Source organism: Phallusia mammillata, chromosome 4, assembly GCF_965637545.1.
Source record: "Phallusia mammillata chromosome 4, kaPhaMamm4.hap1.1, whole genome shotgun sequence".
NCBI lineage: Eukaryota > Metazoa > Chordata > Ascidiacea > Phlebobranchia > Ascidiidae > Phallusia > Phallusia mammillata.
In genome coordinates, this window is record NC_137255.1 from 7,086,345 (window position 1) to 7,108,189 (window position 21,845).

The 21,845-nt window shown below is 39.3% G+C and overlaps 1 protein-coding gene and 1 long non-coding RNA gene across 2 annotated transcripts; both read left to right on the top strand.

Annotated features, from left to right (window-relative positions):
- Positions 1–672: 672 nt before the first annotated feature.
- Positions 673–16,779, top strand: LOC145223193 (uncharacterized). The gene is made up of 3 exons (XM_080089565.1): positions 673–1,188; positions 14,392–14,825; positions 15,711–16,779. The coding sequence occupies exons 1-3, from the start codon at positions 763–765 to the stop codon at positions 16,498–16,500; spliced, it is 1,650 nt and encodes a 549-aa protein (XP_079945691.1). The 5' UTR covers positions 673–762; the 3' UTR covers positions 16,501–16,779.
- A 736-nt stretch (positions 16,780–17,515) lies between these two features.
- On the top strand, positions 17,516–18,320 carry LOC145224603 (uncharacterized). The gene is made up of 2 exons (XR_013859703.1): positions 17,516–17,768; positions 18,133–18,320. It is a non-coding gene; the product is annotated as an uncharacterized LOC145224603 (long non-coding RNA).
- Positions 18,321–21,845: the final 3,525 nt, after the last annotated feature.

Below are 21,845 nucleotides of genomic sequence, written 5' to 3' on the forward strand. Positions count from 1 at the left end.
CAGTAAAAGTTTTAGATGCTTCAGGCAACTAGTCAGTTTTAAAACATTTGATTGTATCTCTTAAATTTGAGAGTCAGATATAAAACAAAACTACAAAAACTAGTTTCATCTGGTTGATACAACAAAAAAGCATAGACATGTGATGTAGAAAAAATCGAATTCTGTAAAGTTTTACTTGCAGCCAAGAAAACACGTTGTCAAACGTTGATTAGGAGGAACGTAGGTTTTAAACTACAAAGCAAGTGTGAAAAGTTTTGTTTTAAACTTCCATACTAGAAGATTAGGACAGATCCATTAATTTGGCGTCGCTTTAATTAAATTGTCGAAGGCCCGTCTGCTGCTTGCCAACGTTTGCACTCGAGCCTTCTCTTTTTGTCCGTCTTCTCTCGTGCCCATTAGCAAGTTGCAAGAAAAAGGAAAAAGGCGTGGGCAGCGGTGCGTGACTGGTGCCTGAAGTGACGATTGAACGAGCATTCATCAGCAAGCCACCCACCAGAAGAAGTGTAGAGATTTTGTTTGAAAGTTGTTTTTAATCAATTTTGCATTTGCAGGTGCTCTAAAGGTTGTTCATTACAAAACGGATAGGTTTGGTTTGTTTTAGGTTGTACACGTTAGGAAAACTATGTGTATTGTGCATAAGATATAAGGCGAAGTTACCAAGTGGATTTTGCCTAATGGGTTGTTTTTTACTATTACTTTATTCAGATCTAGACCAATTTTAGCCAAACAGTGTGTGCTAGTGAAGCTTGTTTTGTTTTCAAAATGTGGAAAGAGAGCGAGTTTAGCTCAAAACGCGACGACGATAGTGCTATCGGAGATTCGCCAAACAACTCTGCCGGCGAGGAAAGCATTAATTCCCGCCGAAAATCGTCGACGTCCGACGATCTGGAGGACGAACGCGACTTAGCCTTTAACAACTTGAATCAAAAGCTTGGTATTAAAGTGCCTTCGTGCCTGCTACGCAACGCTGAAGAAAGCCCTGAGCGCTGCAAGTCAGTCAATGGGATTACACCAACAAAAAGTACAAAAGCAAAGAGAGTTATAAAAGTGCTACCAGCAAACGCTGTACTAGCCCCGAAAACGGATTTGGAAAAACAAGCAGCAAGGACGAAAAAGTCACCTAGCATGGATAGTAACTCAGGAACCGAAGTTTTTCAAGCCAAGCTACATCACTTGTTGTTTGAGATGGTAAGTGTTTCAAGATATTTTTAAGTCATATATACCTATCTAGCTTAGCTACAAAACAAAGATTTGATAAAAACGTTGTTGTCGAAATTCGAAAACCTTTTGTCTTGGATGGGCCAGCGCTTGCCCATTAATATGATTGCGTAATCGTTCGTTTTAGTTCGAGGATGTCGTTTGATCCTATCTTGTTGTGTATAAGCAGGCAATTTACCAGTTTTATAAAGTGTGCTTTAGTGTTTGGCCACGCTTTTCACACTTCGTGTGGCCCACGTATTCTTATTCGCTTGTTTGGTGTCCCTAAGATCAATATTGCACCCGTCTGTATTGGACAGGTCATGTAACACATTTGCACATTGGTTTCATTGGATTTCTGCAAACAAAGGCTTTCTCGTGTACTGGTTTTGAATAATTGAAGTTAAGACGCCGGGCTACAAGCTTGAAACCATGGCAATGCGCCGGTGCCGTTCTTGACGAACTGTTGTGAAAAGGAACGTCGAACACTCTTTTGCGGGGTCGTCGCCCGATAAGGGCCTTACTCTTATTTGCTTTCTTTGGCTGTTAACATGATTAATCGATCTGTCAATCTGTTCCTTGTTTGACCCACTTCTTTAATTTGTTGAAGATATAAGGGTGAAGCCTACATCAAAAACTATACAAAGGCTTAATATACACAACGTTGGGGATGAAATATGTGGTGTCTTTGACTGGAGTTGTCTCAGAGTCATGATGTAGTTGATTTGAAGCTTATCTTTTGCCCAGTAGTTTTAGATATGTTATAAATTGATTACAAGTTTTTTTTCACATTTTTATCTCTACATCCAACAAAGTGTCATTAGCTTTATACAATGAAACTCTCACCAAAAAAGAGTCAGATGGGCTTTTCATTTTACAGAATGATATTAAAAGTGCTTGGATAGAAAACATTACTTCTAACTACAGATAACGATGGAATAGATTTAGTGATTTCTTGTTAACTTAATCGTATAGAGCATTTCTATTTTTTACTCAATGCATTTGCTCATATATCAATACAAAAGCATATCTATGTAAGATATAAAAGGATTAGTCTATATTGCCTTTATACTAAGAATATGCAACCTATTGGCAATAATTGGTAACCCTACCCAAATCAAAACAATGAGCTTTTGAGGGAATCAAACAGATGGCATTGTTACCTGTTGAAGCACCTTTCCTGAACTGTAATGTTATGTATCCATTGGTCTTCCTGCAATCATTGTTCCTTACAATAGTTGTGATCTGGTTGACAACATTCTTTGGTTTTGTTGGAGTGCCAGTCATTGTTGGAAGTATACTCAGTGAGGTCATGTACCTATAAATGACTTGTGGGGCTTCATATAACACTGGCAATTTTAAACACAGGAAGGTTTTCTATAATAATATGTTTGAATTAATTTGTGGTGTCCTTTGATATATTAACCATGATGCTTGGATACATTTATTTCAGCATTGTACAAAAAATGCTAAATTTTAAATTCTATAAGGTTATAATAAATCATATGTTTTGCGAAATCATAATATTTCACTTCTGATAAACAAAAGACTCAAGTAGGTGAAAAAAAAGCAGCGGACTAAAACACAGTTTGTGACAGATAGTTTACATATCTTCGGAATCAATCTATATTTAACTATATTGAATGACGTTGCAAATGACTTCATGATTGTTCATACATCTCAAAACGAACCCAATTTCCTGAACGCAAAACGCCCATAAAATCTCCCAACGCCCCCACAGGCCTTCTGTGATAAAAAAATCTGTCGTCACGACCGAGTGCCCATGGCCAGTCGCTTACAAAACCGTCCCGATCGGTTTCACGCTGTTTAACGTTTAAAAGGCGCCGAATCGTTGATTTGGAACCGCTTGTCTGTGACGTCACAATGGAAACGCAATCCGGCCTGAATTCGAACCGCGACGCTTGCGTGCGGACGCGGTGTTTCAGGGACGCGGTTTTGCCCCAGCCACACCTGGGCAAAACATACAATCCCACACTAAAGGAACGTTTGTCATCAGTTAGGGCAATAACCTGAACCATATTGAACTGGTAACAGGAGCTACGGCGTCTGGCGTTTCTTGGTATCTGTCTGATGTTCAGAACAGCACACTTGTGTGTTGATGTAGTCTCGGCAATGTAAAAGCAATTATTTGCTGTGGCAGCCCAAACGTCGCACTCCGACCATAGTTTTACCGGGTACGCATAAGCCTTTGCACGAAATGGGTGTTAACTGTGTACCAAACAAATTTCGAAGAAGATTGTGTGTGTTGTAACAGATGAACTTAATCACAGAAATCAGGATGTTGCAATGTATTTTTGGCTCTTACCCTAAGGGTATCGTGAACTTGTGACAAAAAAGTTCTGCATTTCCATTGTACTTAAATACGTGTAAGACAAAAAATGGTACATGGACCACCAAAGGTCCTTGACATGGCGATGTAATTGAGTCACTAACCCTCACCGAAGTGACTTTCCATGTCACAGGCCATGTCCGCATGTTTACGCTTCTCTAATCGTTTTTACATCCAGCGTTTTGTAATCCCTTAGTGCAAGGACCACTAATACGTCGCAACGCACTTTCAATGTACCAGCGAAGGTAATCGTTCCTACGCCTTGCGCTGGTGACATGGAACTACACACAAGCCTGGAAAATAGCTTGTCACCCCCTAAAGTGGCGTCTCTGTGGCGCCGTTCCTCATCTGCTTAAAACAATAAGCAAAGGTTCATTGAGAAATCGACTGCAACTGAAGCTGTGATAGGCATTCGTGCAGTTTTTGTGGTCTTGCATCACCACTGCTTAGTCACCGATTGCACGAGTTGTAAGTTTTATGTTTAATGCCCAGCCTTTTGACTGTGTGTGGTTTACAAACTGGTCACAAGAAACTTGTATTGTACAACTTGATTTCTAAATTGAGCCGTTTGTCCTCTTTTGGAAGCACGCACACAAATCTTTAAAAGCTTGAAATGATACCATTCACTTTGTCTTTTTATATTGGCTTGTTACTTGATACAGCAGATACGAAACTATACCACATCGACAGCGTCCCATTCGAATTAAACCCACAACCGGACAGAAAGAGTTTCATGACATCTGTTATATTTGCACAGCTTTGTGTGTAAATTGATCCGCAGTTGTTGCGCTGGGTATTACAAGAGTTTTTTTTTTTCAGCACCATTGCGATAGACCGTCCCCACGCAATTTTACCCTTGACCTGGTAAACTGGATTACCGAGGCAAGCTGTTCTGTGCACTATCGTCCTAATATCTGTCCTATCATAACATTCCCGTCAATTCACTGACGAAAAGTCCGTGTAGTTGTGCAATGCAAACAGGTTTGCCCAGACGTGCTGGAATGAATACGTTACGACACACGGCGCGACTCGAGCTTTTTATGACCGACCTGAGTCGTTCTGGTCGATTGTAAACTGGGTCGAGATTTAGGGATTACGTAATCAAGCAACATTCCAACCTTTACTTAATTATTCTACCCGGGCTTTACTGCTTGTAAAAACATTCGAACAACCTTTGATTTCTACCTTTAAAATGTAAGCGCGAATGTTTTAAAATCTACAAGTTCACGTCGCTCACACTAAACAAACTTCAGAAACTAAAGATAAACAGTTTTGTGTCTGTGTTGGTAAATCTTAGGTGCGACTATTTGTTAGTCCTCGATCTTATTGCTGTTTGAATACAGAGTTTTTTGTGTTTATAAAATTAATATTGTTTTGTTTTAGTATCAGTAAAAGTACTATTAGTTTTGCTCGTGTAAATCCATTAGGTTAAACGTATAGCTCAGTCGGAGTTTTTGAATTAAAGGGTAGTATTTTCAAAATACATGTGACTTGCCCTAATTGTCCTGTATATGTTGAGGTGTGGTGTTCCCACCCAGAGCTTATTACTATCTCTCTGTCTCTAAAACCACATCGTATAATACATAAAAACCTGTCATTTCCTTTCACAATTTCGCCTTACCCCAAGCACTGACGTCACCATATGAAACCTGTTATTTGCTTTCGTCAATTTTTCGTCGAAAACACAATTCAAAGAATCTCAGTCCAGAAACAAATCCTCTTGTGTGAACGGCACATTGTTTCTATTTGTCTGGCCTTCTGTCATATGTATATACCACACAGAGGAATGCCCCTAAAATGCATACAAGGAGTGGGCGGTAATCAAGTATTATCAGCTGGGTAAACTCTACATTGATAAGATTTTGCGTTCCAGGATAACCACTTCGAATGAGATACTTGGTTACTGGGGAAATGTATTGCACCTGGTTGTTCCAATCACCTTTAATATTGTATGTAGAAACTTTTGTTTCAGTGAACCTCTCTGTCCATACTGTACTCTTGTTGTGGCTCTTTGATGTTGTTGATGTGGTGTTTTTAACAGCCCTGTTGTCCTGTATAGAGCGATGGATGTCAAAGCGTTGAACGTTTGTAAAAGAAACTTTATCAGTCCCAAGTAATTCGTATTGCGGTGCAAAGGTTTTGTGAAGTTATCCTGCAATGAACGTGTCATAAAATGAACTTTAAACACGCTTGTGACTTGGTCCAGTGCAATGATTAACTAAAGAGACCTTTACCAGAGCAGTTGCCCGGCTACAAACATAGTATAGGCGCGTTCCTGGTCATATAACATCCAAATATTGCAATGGTTCCGAAAACGAATCATAAAATAAGCCGATATAAACCCACGGATCAAGAAATATTTCTCAAGTCCTTGCTGTATCTAATCCGACAGAATCTTTATAAAGTGGTTTGCCTGGCTTGGTGCAATATTGATTTGGCGTCATGCATCCACGTCAGACGCATGACCTTGCAGGCAGATTACTTGTGTCGTACCAAGTCGAAAACGTTACACCCTTCCCTACAGGAATATAAACAAACCACACACGTTACTACTACTTGGTATTTCCTCCATCAAAGCTGATATTTGTCACTTGATGACGAGGGATGACAAAACAACATGTTAATTTTGATTTCCGCATGCACAGATGTAGAAGGACCTCTAAAATGTGTCGGTTATCTGTATAGCCGTGTTTTAGTTATGTATTGTTCCGTTTATCCTGCCCAAGGCAACAAAAAATCAAGTGTGCGGTTTTATATTCGGTTACCACGCTCTGCACTATTGAACTGTTATAACAAACCGCCAGCTCTACCATCGATTGTTCTCAATTACCACGCTTATTAAGCACCATTCAACATTCAACTTGAACGTGGCTCCTCTTTCCCTTTAACCCTCAAACTTCCACGTATCAAACCGCCATCAATATCTTTTAAATTATCCGTTTCGAAGAGTCATTAAGTTTCAAATGTGAGACATTTTCTCCCATACACTGGTCCGAATGCAGCCAATTGGGTGGCTCGTTGTTATAATGACCCGTGCCCTATTCTCAGAGAAGGCCACTTCGACATTTGCGTTGTTTCCGTTCCAAGAAAAGGTCGAAGCGCTTTGACTTCAATTTGCTGCGCTGTATTTGGGACTGTAAGTCGTGATGGAAATACTTATTACCATTTTTGTTGCAAAGAACTTTTAAAGTTTTAGCTATCTACAAGTGTAAGTTTGTACGAATTGGCAAATCATGGTCAAATCGCAGACAATACACCAATGAAGGAAAAAAACGATTGACGGACTTTTCGAACTGCAACAACTAGAAGTGTTACAAGAACGTGAGGTTTTTGTACCATTTGCAAAACAATGTTTATTGAGCATTGCTCCTATAGAAAACATGTACCATGATATGTGATTTCTGATATACAACACGCAGTGATACAGGCCGCATTATGCCTTGCAAAACATACCTTGTCTCACAAGAACCGAGACCGTTGAACAACCCTCCCAGACCGCGCTGCTAATATGTACATTGGTGTTGACTCGGTATAATTCCGGCGCAAGGCAACCACAAGCACTGGCGTCCCGGTCTGGTGTTGGAAGTGGCTGCAGAAGAGGATCCTCGACTGAGACTCCAACACGACTCGGCCCAGAGCTGTGCTTGAAGAGCTCTCAACAACGTCGGTGTTGTGCCTTCCTTCGGGCTGTTGACTAGCAGGTCTCGTTTTGTCGATGTGATGGGGTTTTTTGAACGTCGCCAGGCCGACTGTGGTGTGGTCTTATCCGTATCTGAGTTTTTGTGTGCTCCTTGGTTTCGAACTCAACAAGTGTACTGGAATTTGTGCGGATTATCTTACTATCATGCCGTGATTAATTATCATTAGGCAAATTATACAAATGTTACTGGCATATGAAAATTTTAGGTTGCAATTCAATATCGCAAAGTGAAATGGGTTTTGGCTCACATTTGAAAAGCTCTTCTACCTTTGGTTGTAATGAGTGTAGTTTGTATCTAAGCTGCACCTATTTTTCAAAAACAACAACAACGAACAAACAAGAAAAGAAGCTTTAGGCTCGAATTACCGTCAATTATTTACAACAGTCCGAAGTATTATTCAGGTTGGCAGTGACAAATGACTTTCGGGTAATAAATTCCAAAACAGCTATAAAATACCACACACGATTTATGGCGAGGAAGAAATAGACTGCATCCAGCGATATAAATTCCAACAGCATTAATCAAAAACACGCGATAGTTAAATTCCAACTACATTAATCAAAAAGCACCTGATTGTTAATCGATTTGCAACTATACGCTGAAGTCCTTGCGTGTCGCCTGAATCAATATTGACTTTAGTTTCAAACTTTGTCCGTTCCTCACAACGCCTATCATTAGTCCATGGACTTCCCAGGCGGGCCCAGGTACATTTACCATGTGATGTTTATCTGGCCAATCCAGTGATAGCCTCAAACTTAACCAGGGCCAATTATCACAGCTTTATGGATGTGAAAACTGATAAGGCACGGACCCTTTTCAGTTTAAACTGGGATTATTGGACTTGCGTGTTTACTTTTGGTGATAAAATCAATTTGTCAATTACGGACGTTTTCAAGCCTTGGGTATTTGTTCTTTTGGGTTGGTTTTGTGAGGTTCACTCAGTTGACCTATCGACTGCCCCTTTCCCCCCTGAGGTATTGGATTCGGTGATTGAGATTGATTGATTGCTGAAATGTATCTGATATTGCTGTTAACATGAGTGTTAACTTAACACCTTGTAACAAATTGCCTACAATGTGGGCAACAACGAAATGGTGGATAGCCATTGCAATAAAGGTTTTGTAATGTAATATGTGCTTGTTTCAACAACGCACAGTGATTTTCAGCATTTTGGAATTCTACCTTGTTGTGAATGTAGTGCGTTTTACTCCAAAAGGCTTTAACGAACAAAATTTATTTTTTTAGGCATAATTAATCATCCCTTTTCTAGTATCAATGAGACTGGTTTTTATTTGGTCGTGGTTTAATGGCGTTGAGCTTAATACTTACAACGTTGTCGAATCTCCATTATAACTCGCTTTATGTCTCCGATTACAATCCAAACGAGGTTTCTCAAGATAACAATTCTTTAAGTATTGTCTTTTTCGAATTTAGTCTACAAATTATATTATAGTTATACTTTGCTCTAATGATGTTCTGTCTAGCGAACGTGTTATGTGTTGAGTGTGTTGACTTATGTTGCGAATTGTTCGAAATCCCAGACAGCCTTTACAATTTTCACCCCGTTTTGACGGGTCACGAGGCAATTCCACGATCGACAAGTATATTGGGGCAATCTATCACGCTCATAAAGCACTAAACCAGTATCGTGTCTGCATCGCTGTTCTTGGAAGTCAAACATGCTGCAGTTCACCCATAAACCTTTGCACATTGTATTGTATGCATGGTGTAACATTGAGAGTGTACCAAACAAATAAGCGACTTGATTATTTAAGAACAGCTGATACTAAGCAACTAGTATGTGTGTTGATCTGATTCTTTAAACAGACCTTTAGCATGTGGCCCGGTTTTTAACATAATGACAAAGATTTTTTTGAAGCTTTTAACACAAGGGTATTGAATCGATTAATGTGTTGAATTTTAATGGTTGTTTCAGAAGCTTGTTACAAACGAATGCGTGTCGGTATACATGTTTTGACCGTAAACTAGAAGAATTGAATCCCCTTTATAGCTTTGGCCCTAAACTATTTCATTTGACCCCGCTAAATCCACAGATTTAACTATGTTTCCGCTTTTTGAAACTAATATTTACAAACTTTTAAACGTCAGGAGTTTGACATTGCAGAAGTCAAGGATTAGTAAAATTATCCAAAGCGTGATTTTGAATTAAATCTGGAAGCGCAATTTGGCCAGGACGACATAATGATTACTTGCGTCTTTTTGGTTTCCAAGTTGTCTGGACACCACGCGTGTCAGACAGCAAAAACAGGCCACACATGTCAAATTCAGACTCCTTGCATTTCTCAGCCGGCCTATTAAAATGCCAATTTCCTCCACTCTAGTGGTTTTCTGCTCTCGGTACCAATTGTTTCTGAAATGTGGCGAATTTGTGTCCGATTAATATAGTTCACTACCGTTTGATGATATTTTGTTACCGTTGGACGACATTGTAACATTTGGTTTAAATGTCGTTCATTTGGTAATTAACAAACACTTTTCTAAACGGGGCACGTATAAGTTGAATGTCAAAACAGAATACAGGAATCAGCCTGTGTAACAAGATGCTGACCTACTTATTTGTTAATTGCCTATATCCAAAATTATTCAAGATTCTATATGAATCAGCCAGAAACTGACGATATCTTCTAAACCAGCGTGGTCCAACTGCAGGCCCGCGGGCCAATTGTGGCCCGCGAGATAATTTTGTTGGCCCGCGAAAGTCCCAACATTTTAATGACAACTATAAGTTTTGTCTTCAATAATTCAATGTTTTTAATATGTGAGGATTAACGCACACTAAATACTGTAAAATCTCCTATTGTGACGCCTGACAAGGCATTGTTATGTAAGAAAGGGTTCTGCTTCTCCAAACCGTTCAGGGGCATTTCTGCGCTAGAGTGGAAACTGAATGTTTTTGACAGCTTCTACTAAGTAAATAACTATAAAGTATAAAAATAAACTTATCTATAGGTAAAAAAGGTGTATAGTTACCCTAGAGTTTGATTCAGAAAAAAGTTTTTCCTGCAAAAATGTAAACCTTGGCCCGCGTAGTCAGTTAACGATTTTAAATGGCCCGCAACAAAATAAAGTTGGACCACACTGTTCTAAACTAGGCGAAAAGATACATTTCAGTTTCGAAAAAAACAGTGACCGTCTGCCACGCAGCGTAAATTTGGATCAGTAAACATATATTCACTGTCAAGATGATTTTGTTCCCACGCTATGTTAAAACGTTGGTTCAAAGTTTTTTGTATTGGGGGATAGGATTTATACCTTAAGTTGTGCGCTGTAATGTTTGTCCTCTCAATTAACCCAATTGCAAATTTTTAAGTATTTCTTCATTGGTTTGGTATGTATAGGTTTATGCGCTTTTCAGGTTTGTATAAGAATCTCCATCATTGATGGGTGAATGAAAAGTGCGTTGTTTACCAATAAACTAATTGCCATATATCACAACTTTACTGTCTAATTAATCGCATCTTTATGGCAGTGGTTTTGCAGTAATCTACTTTTTCCACAAGTCACGTTGTTTACTGTGCTTTATACAAAACAAAAACTTACACAGATACATGCAAAGACAATCATCTGACTGTAATGTAAAATGTGCGTTGGTTACCTAATGTAACGTGGGAAGCACCGCCTGAACGTAAATTGCCCCCAAATTTGGTTGTCCAGTCTTGGTAAATCCGAGTACTTCAGTTAAAAAAATGTGTTAAAATCCCTCTCAACATAATCAATCAAGTTTTCTTCTTTAAACTGTCGAAGTTCCCGCCCTCGTACCGTAAACGTAGATATTTTTCGCGCTCATCCTGCCCGAGTGGACCGTTAAGTGCACTCCCACTGTCCGGACTCCCTTAGTGTAAACAAACACATAATTGTGACGCAAGCGGCGTCAGAGAAAGGCCACTTTCGCCCACCCGAGTTAGAGACATCACCTCATTCCTGTATACAAGACCCCACCCACTACCAGTTCGTTTGAACAGTAAAACGCGTTGTCGCGAAGTGTGTCAGGCTTCGTTTGCTGTGTTTAAAGCTTTCTGTTGTCAGACCACTTGGGGTGGCTATAAGTCTTTATTGCCATTCTTGCGAGATGATTCAGTAGTCTTGTTTTTTCACTCTTGAAACATTTTCTGCTTTGCGGGGTTTATACGAGATATATCACATATTCCTAATCAATATCCCACCGAAAACTGTTCATTCCTTTTTCCGCTTTAGCTGATCAACAAAGTTGGCTGTCAACAACCGCATTTTGTGATGTTTTACTTTCGCCGCGTCTTTGGTCACACAAAAACCCGGTAGCATCCCCTTATCTAGTATTGCTGCATTGTATGTTGCAGCATACAGGGATGTAATGGATTGACAAGTGCCACAAAATCCATGGTTTTGGTCTTTATTTAATGAAACGTACAAGGTTGGAAGCTATGTACTTTTGCTGCGTTTACATGACATTAGCATTACTGTAACAACAACGAACGGTACCAGACGTAGGCAATGCATATTACACCTACATCTACGTTGACCTTACTATTTACTCTAGAGGTGTGAAATAGGTTTGTTGACAACTTTAAACCACGCTGCCAATTTACCGATTTTGCAACATCGGTTTGCAGTTTTAGAGTCTACCCACAAAATTGAATTCAAATCACCATACACCAGAAAAGCGTCTGTTTTCTTTCGGAATTTTACCCGTTATCTTGGCGCCATGATACGGAGCACTTTCGCGAATAGCTCTCGACGAAGTCAAATCGTCATAAAACTTCTATTCTTTTGCATTGTGGCGTCATAAAAACGTAACGCCAGGCTTCCGGTGTGCCTTTGATGCGGTCTATCGATCCCTTGTCACGCTTTGTGGACTTTCTAAAACCCTTGAAACGAATCGAAAGCCCACCATGAATGCAGTTTATTGACTGGCAAAATGTGTTTCGGTATAGGCTCTATTCAATAATTTTAGTTTCAAGCGTTTGGTAATGAATTACGGTATATGGGATTTTACATGAATATTGACATCCTATTTTATGTGGTTATACAGATGCCAATACATTGCAGAATTAATTCCAGAACAACTTTATTCCTTGCTAAAGTATTTGCTTTTGCTATGAATACTGCAGAGTGGATTGTAGGTAATGATATTTTTCGAATTAAACACAGTCCAACTGAAGTTACACACTTCAGAACGGCTGGACAGGCGTTAGCATTTGCACCAAGGTTTTTTGATTTTGAAATTTTGTATGTGACCTAATATTTCGTTTTTGTTGCACCACAAAACCGTCTTTGATGTGTGCAATCAAGTCCGTGATTTGTCTTTACCTCAATGCTGCACGCATCGGCCCTTGGTGAGGCAAATTACTACTTACATTCATTGCCTTTCACGGTTTGCATGGTAATCGTCAGGCAAGTCGCAATTAAACTCGTCCCACTTGCTAGTTTCAATCAAAGTCAACGCACATAATTGGCTCTGAACCTAATCCTTCGCTGCTCCAATTGCGCTGCACAGAATCGCAAGTGCTTAAGCCGGAAGAGTTGGATTGTGTTGGGCTTGTATGCAAATACTGCTGGCCCCTTTACTTTCAATGCAGCAAGCTTGCTTCAGCTTTTGTATGAAATAGTGGTTTGTTTTATGATCTATGTTCACACTGGGATACGGTAATCAACAATTTGTACGTTAAAATGTATAATTGTTAACTTTCTTATGACTTACACCCATAAATGTAGTTCGGGTTAATTTTTCTCTCTTTTTTGTTTTGTAAAACAGCCGTCCTTACGGTACGTTGCTTGGTTTGGTTCAAATTCTTTGTTGTTGCAATTCAATTAACCCTCAAAATACTCGCCATTTACAATGTTTTATCTTTTTCTATTACACATGCTTACACTTTAAAATATGCCTTTCACCTTCCAACTACTACGCCTTTGTTTCTTTAATATAAAAATACTTAATATTTTATGCTTTTTATCAGAACCTGCTTTGTAAGGTACAGCTTCACTGGTTCCAAACTTTCACAATAAGATTGCATAATTGTTACCTTGTTACATGTTTTTAATATATTTTTTGCACAAACGTATGAAGGACGGATTGGTTGCATACCTCACTGAGAATGGTGTATTTGATCTGTAAAAGCCTTTTATGGCATGTTTGCTACTGTCAATGATTAATGATAAAGAATGATGTAGCTGATGGTCAACGGCAAAACGAATGAATGGGATATATGAGAAATTTGTTTCGTTTTAATATTAGAGCATTAAGGTTATTTTCGGATAAGGCTCTAATACAAAAAAATTCTTAAGTAAAGTGCGTTTCAAACTTTCATTTAACATTGAATAGTGTTCGCCGACCAAGAAATTGAATAGCCAACTACAGACTAAAAACAAATTTCATCGCTATGCCAGCAGAGCCATAATCAGGTTTCTGGCTAAACACCAAACATAGCAAACCTACATAACCTAAAGGCTAGTCGCAAACCTGGCTCAACTTATCCAGCCTCTGCAAGTAGATGTGCTAAATTATTCATGCATCGTTCGTCATATAAGGTCGCATAGGGAGATAAGGTACACCGCTGAGGCATAGGCCTCTGCAAATTGAAGAATAAGTTTGTGGTGGGCGTCAATTTACGTAGGTGTGCCAAGTTAATGTGTTGACAGTGATTCTTGATGTACCAAGAGGCGTTTTTGTTGGATTACAGTTATTCTATTATGTTTAGCATGGGTGCATTTTTGCACCTATTGTATTTTTTCACCCTTTTGAAGCAGTGGTCCTCAACCCGTGACACACGATTCTTACAAGGTTGAAAACCACTGCTTTAAAGCTTACATCTGGTGTTGTGTGGTTCAGATTACAAATCTCCTTCAAAAATTAGCATTTTAAACTAGCTTCGCAAAATGAACTTGGACATACCATCATGTGTAACTAAAGCGTTCCAAAAATGGTAATGCTACAGACAATGTATTTCCAATGTGGATTATAATTATACATTATCGACTTGATTCTGTCTGGTCGATCAAAAAATAGTATCAGTAGAAGTTGGTAATTACAGCCACGCCGTAATTACAGTAACGGCGCATACACAAACGAGACAATCGCTACGGCGAGATTTGGCTTTAATCGACCTCGGCAACAATGGAATTCACAACCGCAATTTTTCTTTGCAGAAACAACTACGTGAGCTCGACAGCGACATCTTGCGAAAATTCGTGCGTCTGAATGACTGCATCGACGACATGCGCTGGCAACTCGAGCAGCGTGAAGCTGATCTTAAACGCAGCATGGAACAAGATGACGTCATCACCATCCAGGATGACGTCATGAACGATGCGGGACGTCCAAATCCATGGGAGGAGGATTTAAAACGGTTGTCCGAAGACGAAAACGACAACATCGAAGAGGATGACGACATGAAGTTTGTAGCTCCGGTTACCAAGGCAACCACGTCATACGCCACGTTGACGTCAGTTCGTAGCAGCAAGCCAGGCGTGACGAATAAGTCGTATGCCAATCCCACGCATGGGCATGTGGATGAAAAAGGAACAATGACTGCAGACAGAACGAAAGATCAACAGGAACACAGTCGGCAAGATTTTTATAGGTAAGTTTAACTCTTCTTGACAATTTGGTTTAAGGCAGTTGCAGAATTAAACCTTGATAAAGTATAAGAGCAAACTGACCAAAATGTGTCGCAAGGCCACAATCACCACATTTCAAAGTTAAAATACGCGTCTGTGAGCAGTTTTGTTTTGTCTTTTGGTAACTGGAATATTTTAAGCAAAAAAATCATAGCCTGTATTTGCGTGTTAAACATGACTAGGTTTCAACTGATTTGCTCAGAATATTTACAACCGTGCATTGCATGTGCACACAAGGATGTTATATTTCGCCTTTTAGACTTTTTACATGCAACTGAACGCAACGTAAGATAAGACAAAACCTTGTAAACTAGGCTCGCTTGTATGTTCAGCCCACTGTTATCCACACCACGTGACGTTGGTAAAGTCAATTGAGCGTGACGAACTTCGCTCTGCTTTTTGCGGTTCGTGAGAAGGTGTGCCTTAATATGGCGCTGGTGGTTTAAAACTCTTGTTGAAGTGACAGTTGTGGGAATCTCACACAGGCCTTGTAATATACAGCTCGTAGTGAGCCAGGTTGAGTAAATGACGTTTCGCACGCTACTTCCATTTCACGAAATGTATCATATTGTGTAGCCCTTAGAGGAAACTTTCTGTTTCATTATGCAGCTTGTAGCATTTGGACCATATGTTTGGTGTCATGCTATGTTTTCTAAAAAACAACTAAAGCTTTTTTTATACTTGACAGTCTTCCAAACTTTAACTGTTTTCGAAATAGTAGCTTCTTGGTTGCTATTGTTTTTGCATGGATAAACGCAGCTACATGCGATGTCCGGCTTAGCCTAAATGTCAAGTTTTAAAATCTGTGCAGCACATAGTAACATTTTCCCAATGTCTTTTACTTGTAGAACCAAACCACTCAGGCCGACCTCTGCAAGCCAGGTGGCCTACACCACCTACCAAAAACAGCAACAGCAACATCCAGTGCAGCAGACTAACTACCAGCCCTATCACCAGCACCAGCGTGTTGTTCCAAACCAGCGGCCAGCCTCGGCGTCCAACGCTAACAAGAAATACGCCACTCGCGCTGTATCGTTCCAATCATCTGGCCGAGACTCGGCGTTTCGACCAATCAGAAGCAATCAGCAGTCACGTGATTCGGCCACGACATCACGTGACTCAAACCCGAGGGGCGACCGTGTTCTCGTCAGACGAGTGTCGGACTTTCAAAAGCAACGAGATTACCAGAATCTGATTGACTTGTCACGTGTCAGAGGATCGAACCAATCAGGTGGTGGTCATCCGCAGCATCAGCAGCCGCAAAGACCTCAGATGAATGTGCCAGGTTCGCGAACCTCTACGTCATCTATTGCGTCATCTGCTTCGTCCAACTCATCTGCGTCATCACTTCGCTCTCCCACGCGGCCCTCTGTGGCGCGTAGCAGCAGCCACAAGTGGGCGCGCTTTGGCTTGGGCAAGTCTAGTAAAGCGCCACAGCCTGTAGTTGAAGCCAAGCCTATGGCGCCGCCACAAAGTCTTGTCACACAACAGCAGAAGAGGACAAGTCTCTCGCGGCGCGGTAATGACGTTATGATTCCACGTGACCAAAACGTGATCACGGTGTCATATAAGCGCACGACCGCAAACGACTCTGTCTATAGTTGGATCCAGAGTCAAGATGACGTCACGTATTTGTAACATGACGTCACTGTCACTTTTTTGCCTCCACGTTTACGCGTATCCACGAATTAAGCCTTCTTTTGCTATTGTCACTTTCGTTCGTTTTTTTTTCGTTTGCCAGTGCTCAGCTTATTTATCGTCTTTATGTCATCATTGTCATTGTTCTTATTCTTGCTTGGCACCGCGCAATGCAAGCACATCCAAGTACCGTACCGCCATATAATATACATAACATCTACCGATGCATTGTCCTTTCTCCTTGTCTTTTATGTAAGGAATAAATCTTGTCATACTCGAGTGTTGCGAGTCAGTTTGGATGTGTAAGGAAACGTCACTGGGGCACCATTATGAAGGGGGCACGTCTTGCTCTGTGATTACTCATCTGGTTGATACGTTTGATGAAACCTCTTCAGATGTGGTTGCAAAATAACTTTGTCAAAATTATATAACGCTTGGGAACTTCATGTTGGGGGTAAGACTGTCAGACTATAGATTCACTGCAACTGCCTGAACAGTTTTTTGTAAAGAGTCAGATTATATTACGCCACCAACGTCCCAATGACATAACAGCTTTATGATAATTTTCTAAATACAAAAACAACTCTACAACATCGTTTTTTTAGTTATTCTTATTTTGTTTATAATTAAGCTAAACTGGAACGATATGCAAAATGGCATGCGACTCACCTGATTTTGCAGCAAACAATGAAAACTGAACGCAAAGCCCAATATGAAGAGAAGGAAGACGACAAAAAATTTCGTAAATGTTTGAAGAACTTCGGTAAACATTAGAACATAAATTCCAAATGTTGGCAATTTTCGTATGAACATGATCAAAACCATCCATGATAGTAAAATACGTACACTCTAAAAAAACTTCGCTCATTTCTTCTCCCCGGCGGGAGACGGCGAGCGAAATTCCCGTCTTTCGTCTGGAGAGAAGTGAAATTTTCGCTCAAACCTTTTTTCGCGGCGAAACGAGAGAACCTTTCTCTATTTTCGAAATCGCGCGTTCCGCAGTGGACAACGTGATTGGCTGGCGCAAGCGAGAGGAATGAAATTGAATTACGCCACAGTCACATCTATTGCGCAAAACTGCGGGATAGGGTTTGGATGGCGCGAATTACCAAACGAGGCCAAGTTGGGCTTAGATATTACCATCGGCTAGCGTTGGCTGCGTTGCATGCAAAGTGTCCAAAGCAGATATTTCACAGTTTGGCATTGAAGAGCCGCGTTTCTAAAGGATAAACAGTTAATTGACGATAGTATTGAGGAGAAAATGAGAAGTAAGTCATTTTATTATCTTGTACTTATATATTGTGTATGTTTTTTTTTATTTATTTTGTGGTCTTGTTTTCATTCAAAAATTTCCTGCATAAATGTACAATATTCATAAAACAAAACAATAAAGTTAATGAACATTGACAGTTCTAATTGTCCTTTCAAATGTGGATTTACTTGCAAAGACTGTAAGTGGTAAAGATTAGCCCGTGATGCAAGTATAATTGTTTTTAAGCAAAACCAAATCTTGTTCAAAGTTTATTTTTCAGTAAGTTCCCAAACCCTGATATTTTCTGGATTATCATTTGCTGTGGTTAAAATATAGTTGTACAGTATAAAACATCCCCACTAGCTCTGATGTTTTTACAGGCCGGCAACAACATTGCTGAATATGCCCTGAACAAGTCAAAAGTCAATCTCAGTCAGCAACTTTTGGTCGCCGTTGGACGAATATAATAAGATCCAGACCAGTTTCCATTCTCTTAGTGCTGTGATGTAACAACTGTGTTGGTGTGTTCATTTGTGCCCAGAAAAATAAACCAGTGAACATATTGTGATGTTTTAATGTGTATTTTGATTGAAAGGTGAGCAAAACAAGAACCAAACACACAGCACCTGCTTCTTTCAATAGCTCAAACCAATGAGTGAAATAAAGACCAAAAACCCTGCAAATTTAGTCTTTTATTCACTCAAATCAGTGAGTGAAGTTGTTCGCTCGTTTAAAGTGAGCTTTTGTTTCACTCGCAGAATTTTTCGCTCAAATTTCGCTCATTTTTTTTAGATTATATTTTCTGTGGCTAAACCCTTGCTACGGTCAACCTGATATTTCTGCCACAATTTGTTTGCCTACAGGTACACATTCAGCTTAAATAATGTAACGTCATGTTTGCTACAATATAACTATACTCACATGTATTGATGCGTCAAACAATAGTTCCATGTCTTCAATTAAACCAGGGGTCACCAAACTTTTTTCACTGCGGGCCGGATAAGTTGAATAATGATTCGCGCGGGCCGCATAGTTCACATGCCCCAGCGCCGTCTTTCAAATCTTAGCCCTCGAGGGGATTTTTATAGGGACCCAAAGATATGGTCTTTCCACAATCCCATTCAAAATCTGGTAATGCGACTGTTAAACTGTACGAACAATGCTTGTATACAATGTCACAAGCAACAAAATAAGGCAATTTTTGCACACAATTAACAATTGTAGTCTTGTTTGTGACGTAACAAACTGGCTTTGGATCAATCTTGAGCGTTGTAATCCTATGAAACTAGGTAATATCAATTCTACATATCGCGACAGAAAAACTTTCGTAAGGAGTAGATTAATTTTTGAATGTTACAAAGTTATCAATACGATTTGACGAACCAAAAAATGTGGTCGCGTGGCGGATGAAATGACCTCGCGGGCCGTAGTTTGGTGACCCCTGAACTAAACCATCAAGTGATGCATAGTAAAGAGGTACGTATACAATCTTCTTTGATATTACCCAGAGTCCATGTCTGAGTCACTCAGCCCAGGAAACCAAGAATCAAACATTACAAGGTTGAGGGCAGTTTGTCCTTTCTCGTTCTGAATGTTGACATCTGTAAACGTAGTAATTATAGCAATATTTTCGTTCACAATACTTACGTGTGCTGTTACGAGCTAACGATAAAAAACAATCTACTGTAAACATTGCAGCCTCAGTCAAAACACACCACCGCTTTCCTGTCACCCGTTGGGCTGCACTTTTGTCAAGCCGTCCTTGTGTTACCACTCCGAAGATAGATGTTGCCTTTTCCAAACTTACTTGAATCCATTGACCCACTTCAGCTGACAACAGACGAATCTCTTAAACCTAAGGTATAACAGTCAAATGCTATTTCACAACTTTTATTATGTTTGGGGTGGAATTTGTTGAATCTTTTTAAAACAAGAAAATTCAGTGTGAAAAACCACTAAATCTGTCGCTATGTTTTATTTGTTTTATCAAAACAAATGCATTTCGCTATAAAAAGCATCATCAGTGTCTAAAAACAAAATAAAAAGCGGGATAAAAGCAAAAAATACAAAAAACGCACACACCCAGACCAACCACAAAAAGCCTATCCTCTGTCTTACAGGACTGCAAATCTTTTTAAAACAATCACAAAAAGATTTGAGAGACGATTTAAAATCTTTTGTTTCAAAGTTTAGCATGAGTTGAAGTTAAATACGAAAATGTTTTGCAATTAAGAATTACCTTTTCCGCTAGACCACCCTCCTAGACTACCGAGTCGTGCGTTTTGAGGAGCATAAAAGCTGTGAGAATTGAAGTACGACGAAGCAGTAATGGCTTTGTCTAGTATGGCACCACTGTTTAATCCCAACAAGCAAGGGCCTGCAAAGTGTATTATTCGAAATTCAGACAAAAAGTATTTAAATTTCCAAATAGGCGCAAAACAAACCTGTTGGTTTACTTCCACTCACATCACTACCTAAAAACAAATTACATGTTTTACGACTAATTTGCTCCGTTTTTTAAGTCTGAAGGTTTTGGTCCCACCATATGCACAAAACATTCATTGTTGTCTATAATTTTTTATCCAGGGAAACAGCAAATTGTTGTGATTAAAATTTTTTCGTGCTAACCTAATCAGGAAATGTGCACATCTTTCTTGCTAACATTTGTTCCAAGCTGCCCAACAATTCAATCAGAGAAGAGGATGTGGTTACGCGTTTGGTGGTCGTTATTGTTTTCTGTAAAAATCATTTTTATCATCTTCTTCTCCAGATGGATATGTGCATTTTTACCGTTCTTGTTCAAGCGCAAATAATATGAAAACAGTGCTAAAAATGTTAACATTTAGTTGCCTTCAAAGCACTAGTTACAATTCGGACAAGACTTTTGTGCAAAAATTTGAACATTGGCGCTCTAACGTTTTAACAAAGCATTATGACTTTATTGAAAAATAATTTACATTGGTTTAGTGTTGATAGTTTGAAACGATGACAATGATTAAGGTAACAATTCTGCATATTTCCTTGACGTCCCTTCGGTGATGGCTAGTGTTTAAAAATACTGGGGGTGCTGATCCTAGTTTTTGCCTTAATAAAACAAAAACTGCCAATACCTAGAAAAGCCAACTTCCTAGGTGGCAACTTGTTATTCTATTTTCATCCAATGTGACGTTATCATTATATATCAACACGAAGTGATAATGTAGCACGAAAACACACGCCACACAGCCTCGAAACGTAGTAGCGGTTGCAAATACGCGAAACAAAAATAATGAAGAAAAACATTGATTAAAAAAGAAGATCGGAAAGAGAAAAAACCAGAAAGGTTATGACAATGTCCACTGACTAACACACTTTTCCAATCAGCCATTATTCAATCGTTTATTTTTACCTGCGAATATTAAATTGAACAGAAAAGTGATGGTAGAAGACATCGATTAAACTTTTGGTTAAAATAATGGAAATAAACTGAAGAAGACAACAAATGCAAGACAAAACAGTAGAATTTAAAGTTTGGTGTTAAACAATGGAACCGCAAAGTAACACAACATTAGAGACGTAGAGTTGATTAAACAATGACAACAACAAGAAGCAAATGTATAACAAAAGATAAAAATGAAAAATATATATATAAATAATAAACACGAGACAAAAAATCTAAACTATGCACCACACTATGAAACTCATAAACTTAGTAAACACGAACCGTCGTGCATACAATTACCAACAAGGGATGCGAGGATACACGCATTTGTAAACAAAAGTGGTTTGACCGTCAACATTTATAGTTGTAGGCTGCAATAAGGTGGCTTTAAATTGCACTTTGAATGAGTGTAAAACAAGGTTTCTAATTTTAGTAGAAATATCGTTCCAAATTACTGGACCACAGTAATGTAAAGACTTTTGGCCGAGGGTTGTCTGAAATCTAGGGATGAAGAGGTTTTCGCCATCAGTATGTCTCGTGGAGTGGGAAAATGAACCTGTGAAATTTTGGCAAAAAACTCATCGAATGTTGAGGGGAGTTGATGGTGGTGGAATTTGTGCATAATTTGAGCTATTTAAAGTTTGTTAATATCGGCTAGTTTTAATGGTTTAG

What these genes read in the sequence shown, in the direction of transcription:
- LOC145223193 (XM_080089565.1), top strand. Translation starts at nt 763, where the DNA reads ATGTGGAAAGAGAGCGAGTTTAGCTCAAAACGCGACGACGATAGTGCT. An exon ending in ATCACTTGTTGTTTGAGATG is followed by an intron (nt 1,189 to 14,391) that starts GTAAGTGTTTCA and finishes TTTTCTTTGCAG; the next exon opens with AAACAACTACGTGAGCTCGA. An exon ending in AGTCGGCAAGATTTTTATAG is followed by an intron (nt 14,826 to 15,710) that starts GTAAGTTTAACT and finishes TTTTACTTGTAG; the next exon opens with AACCAAACCACTCAGGCCGA.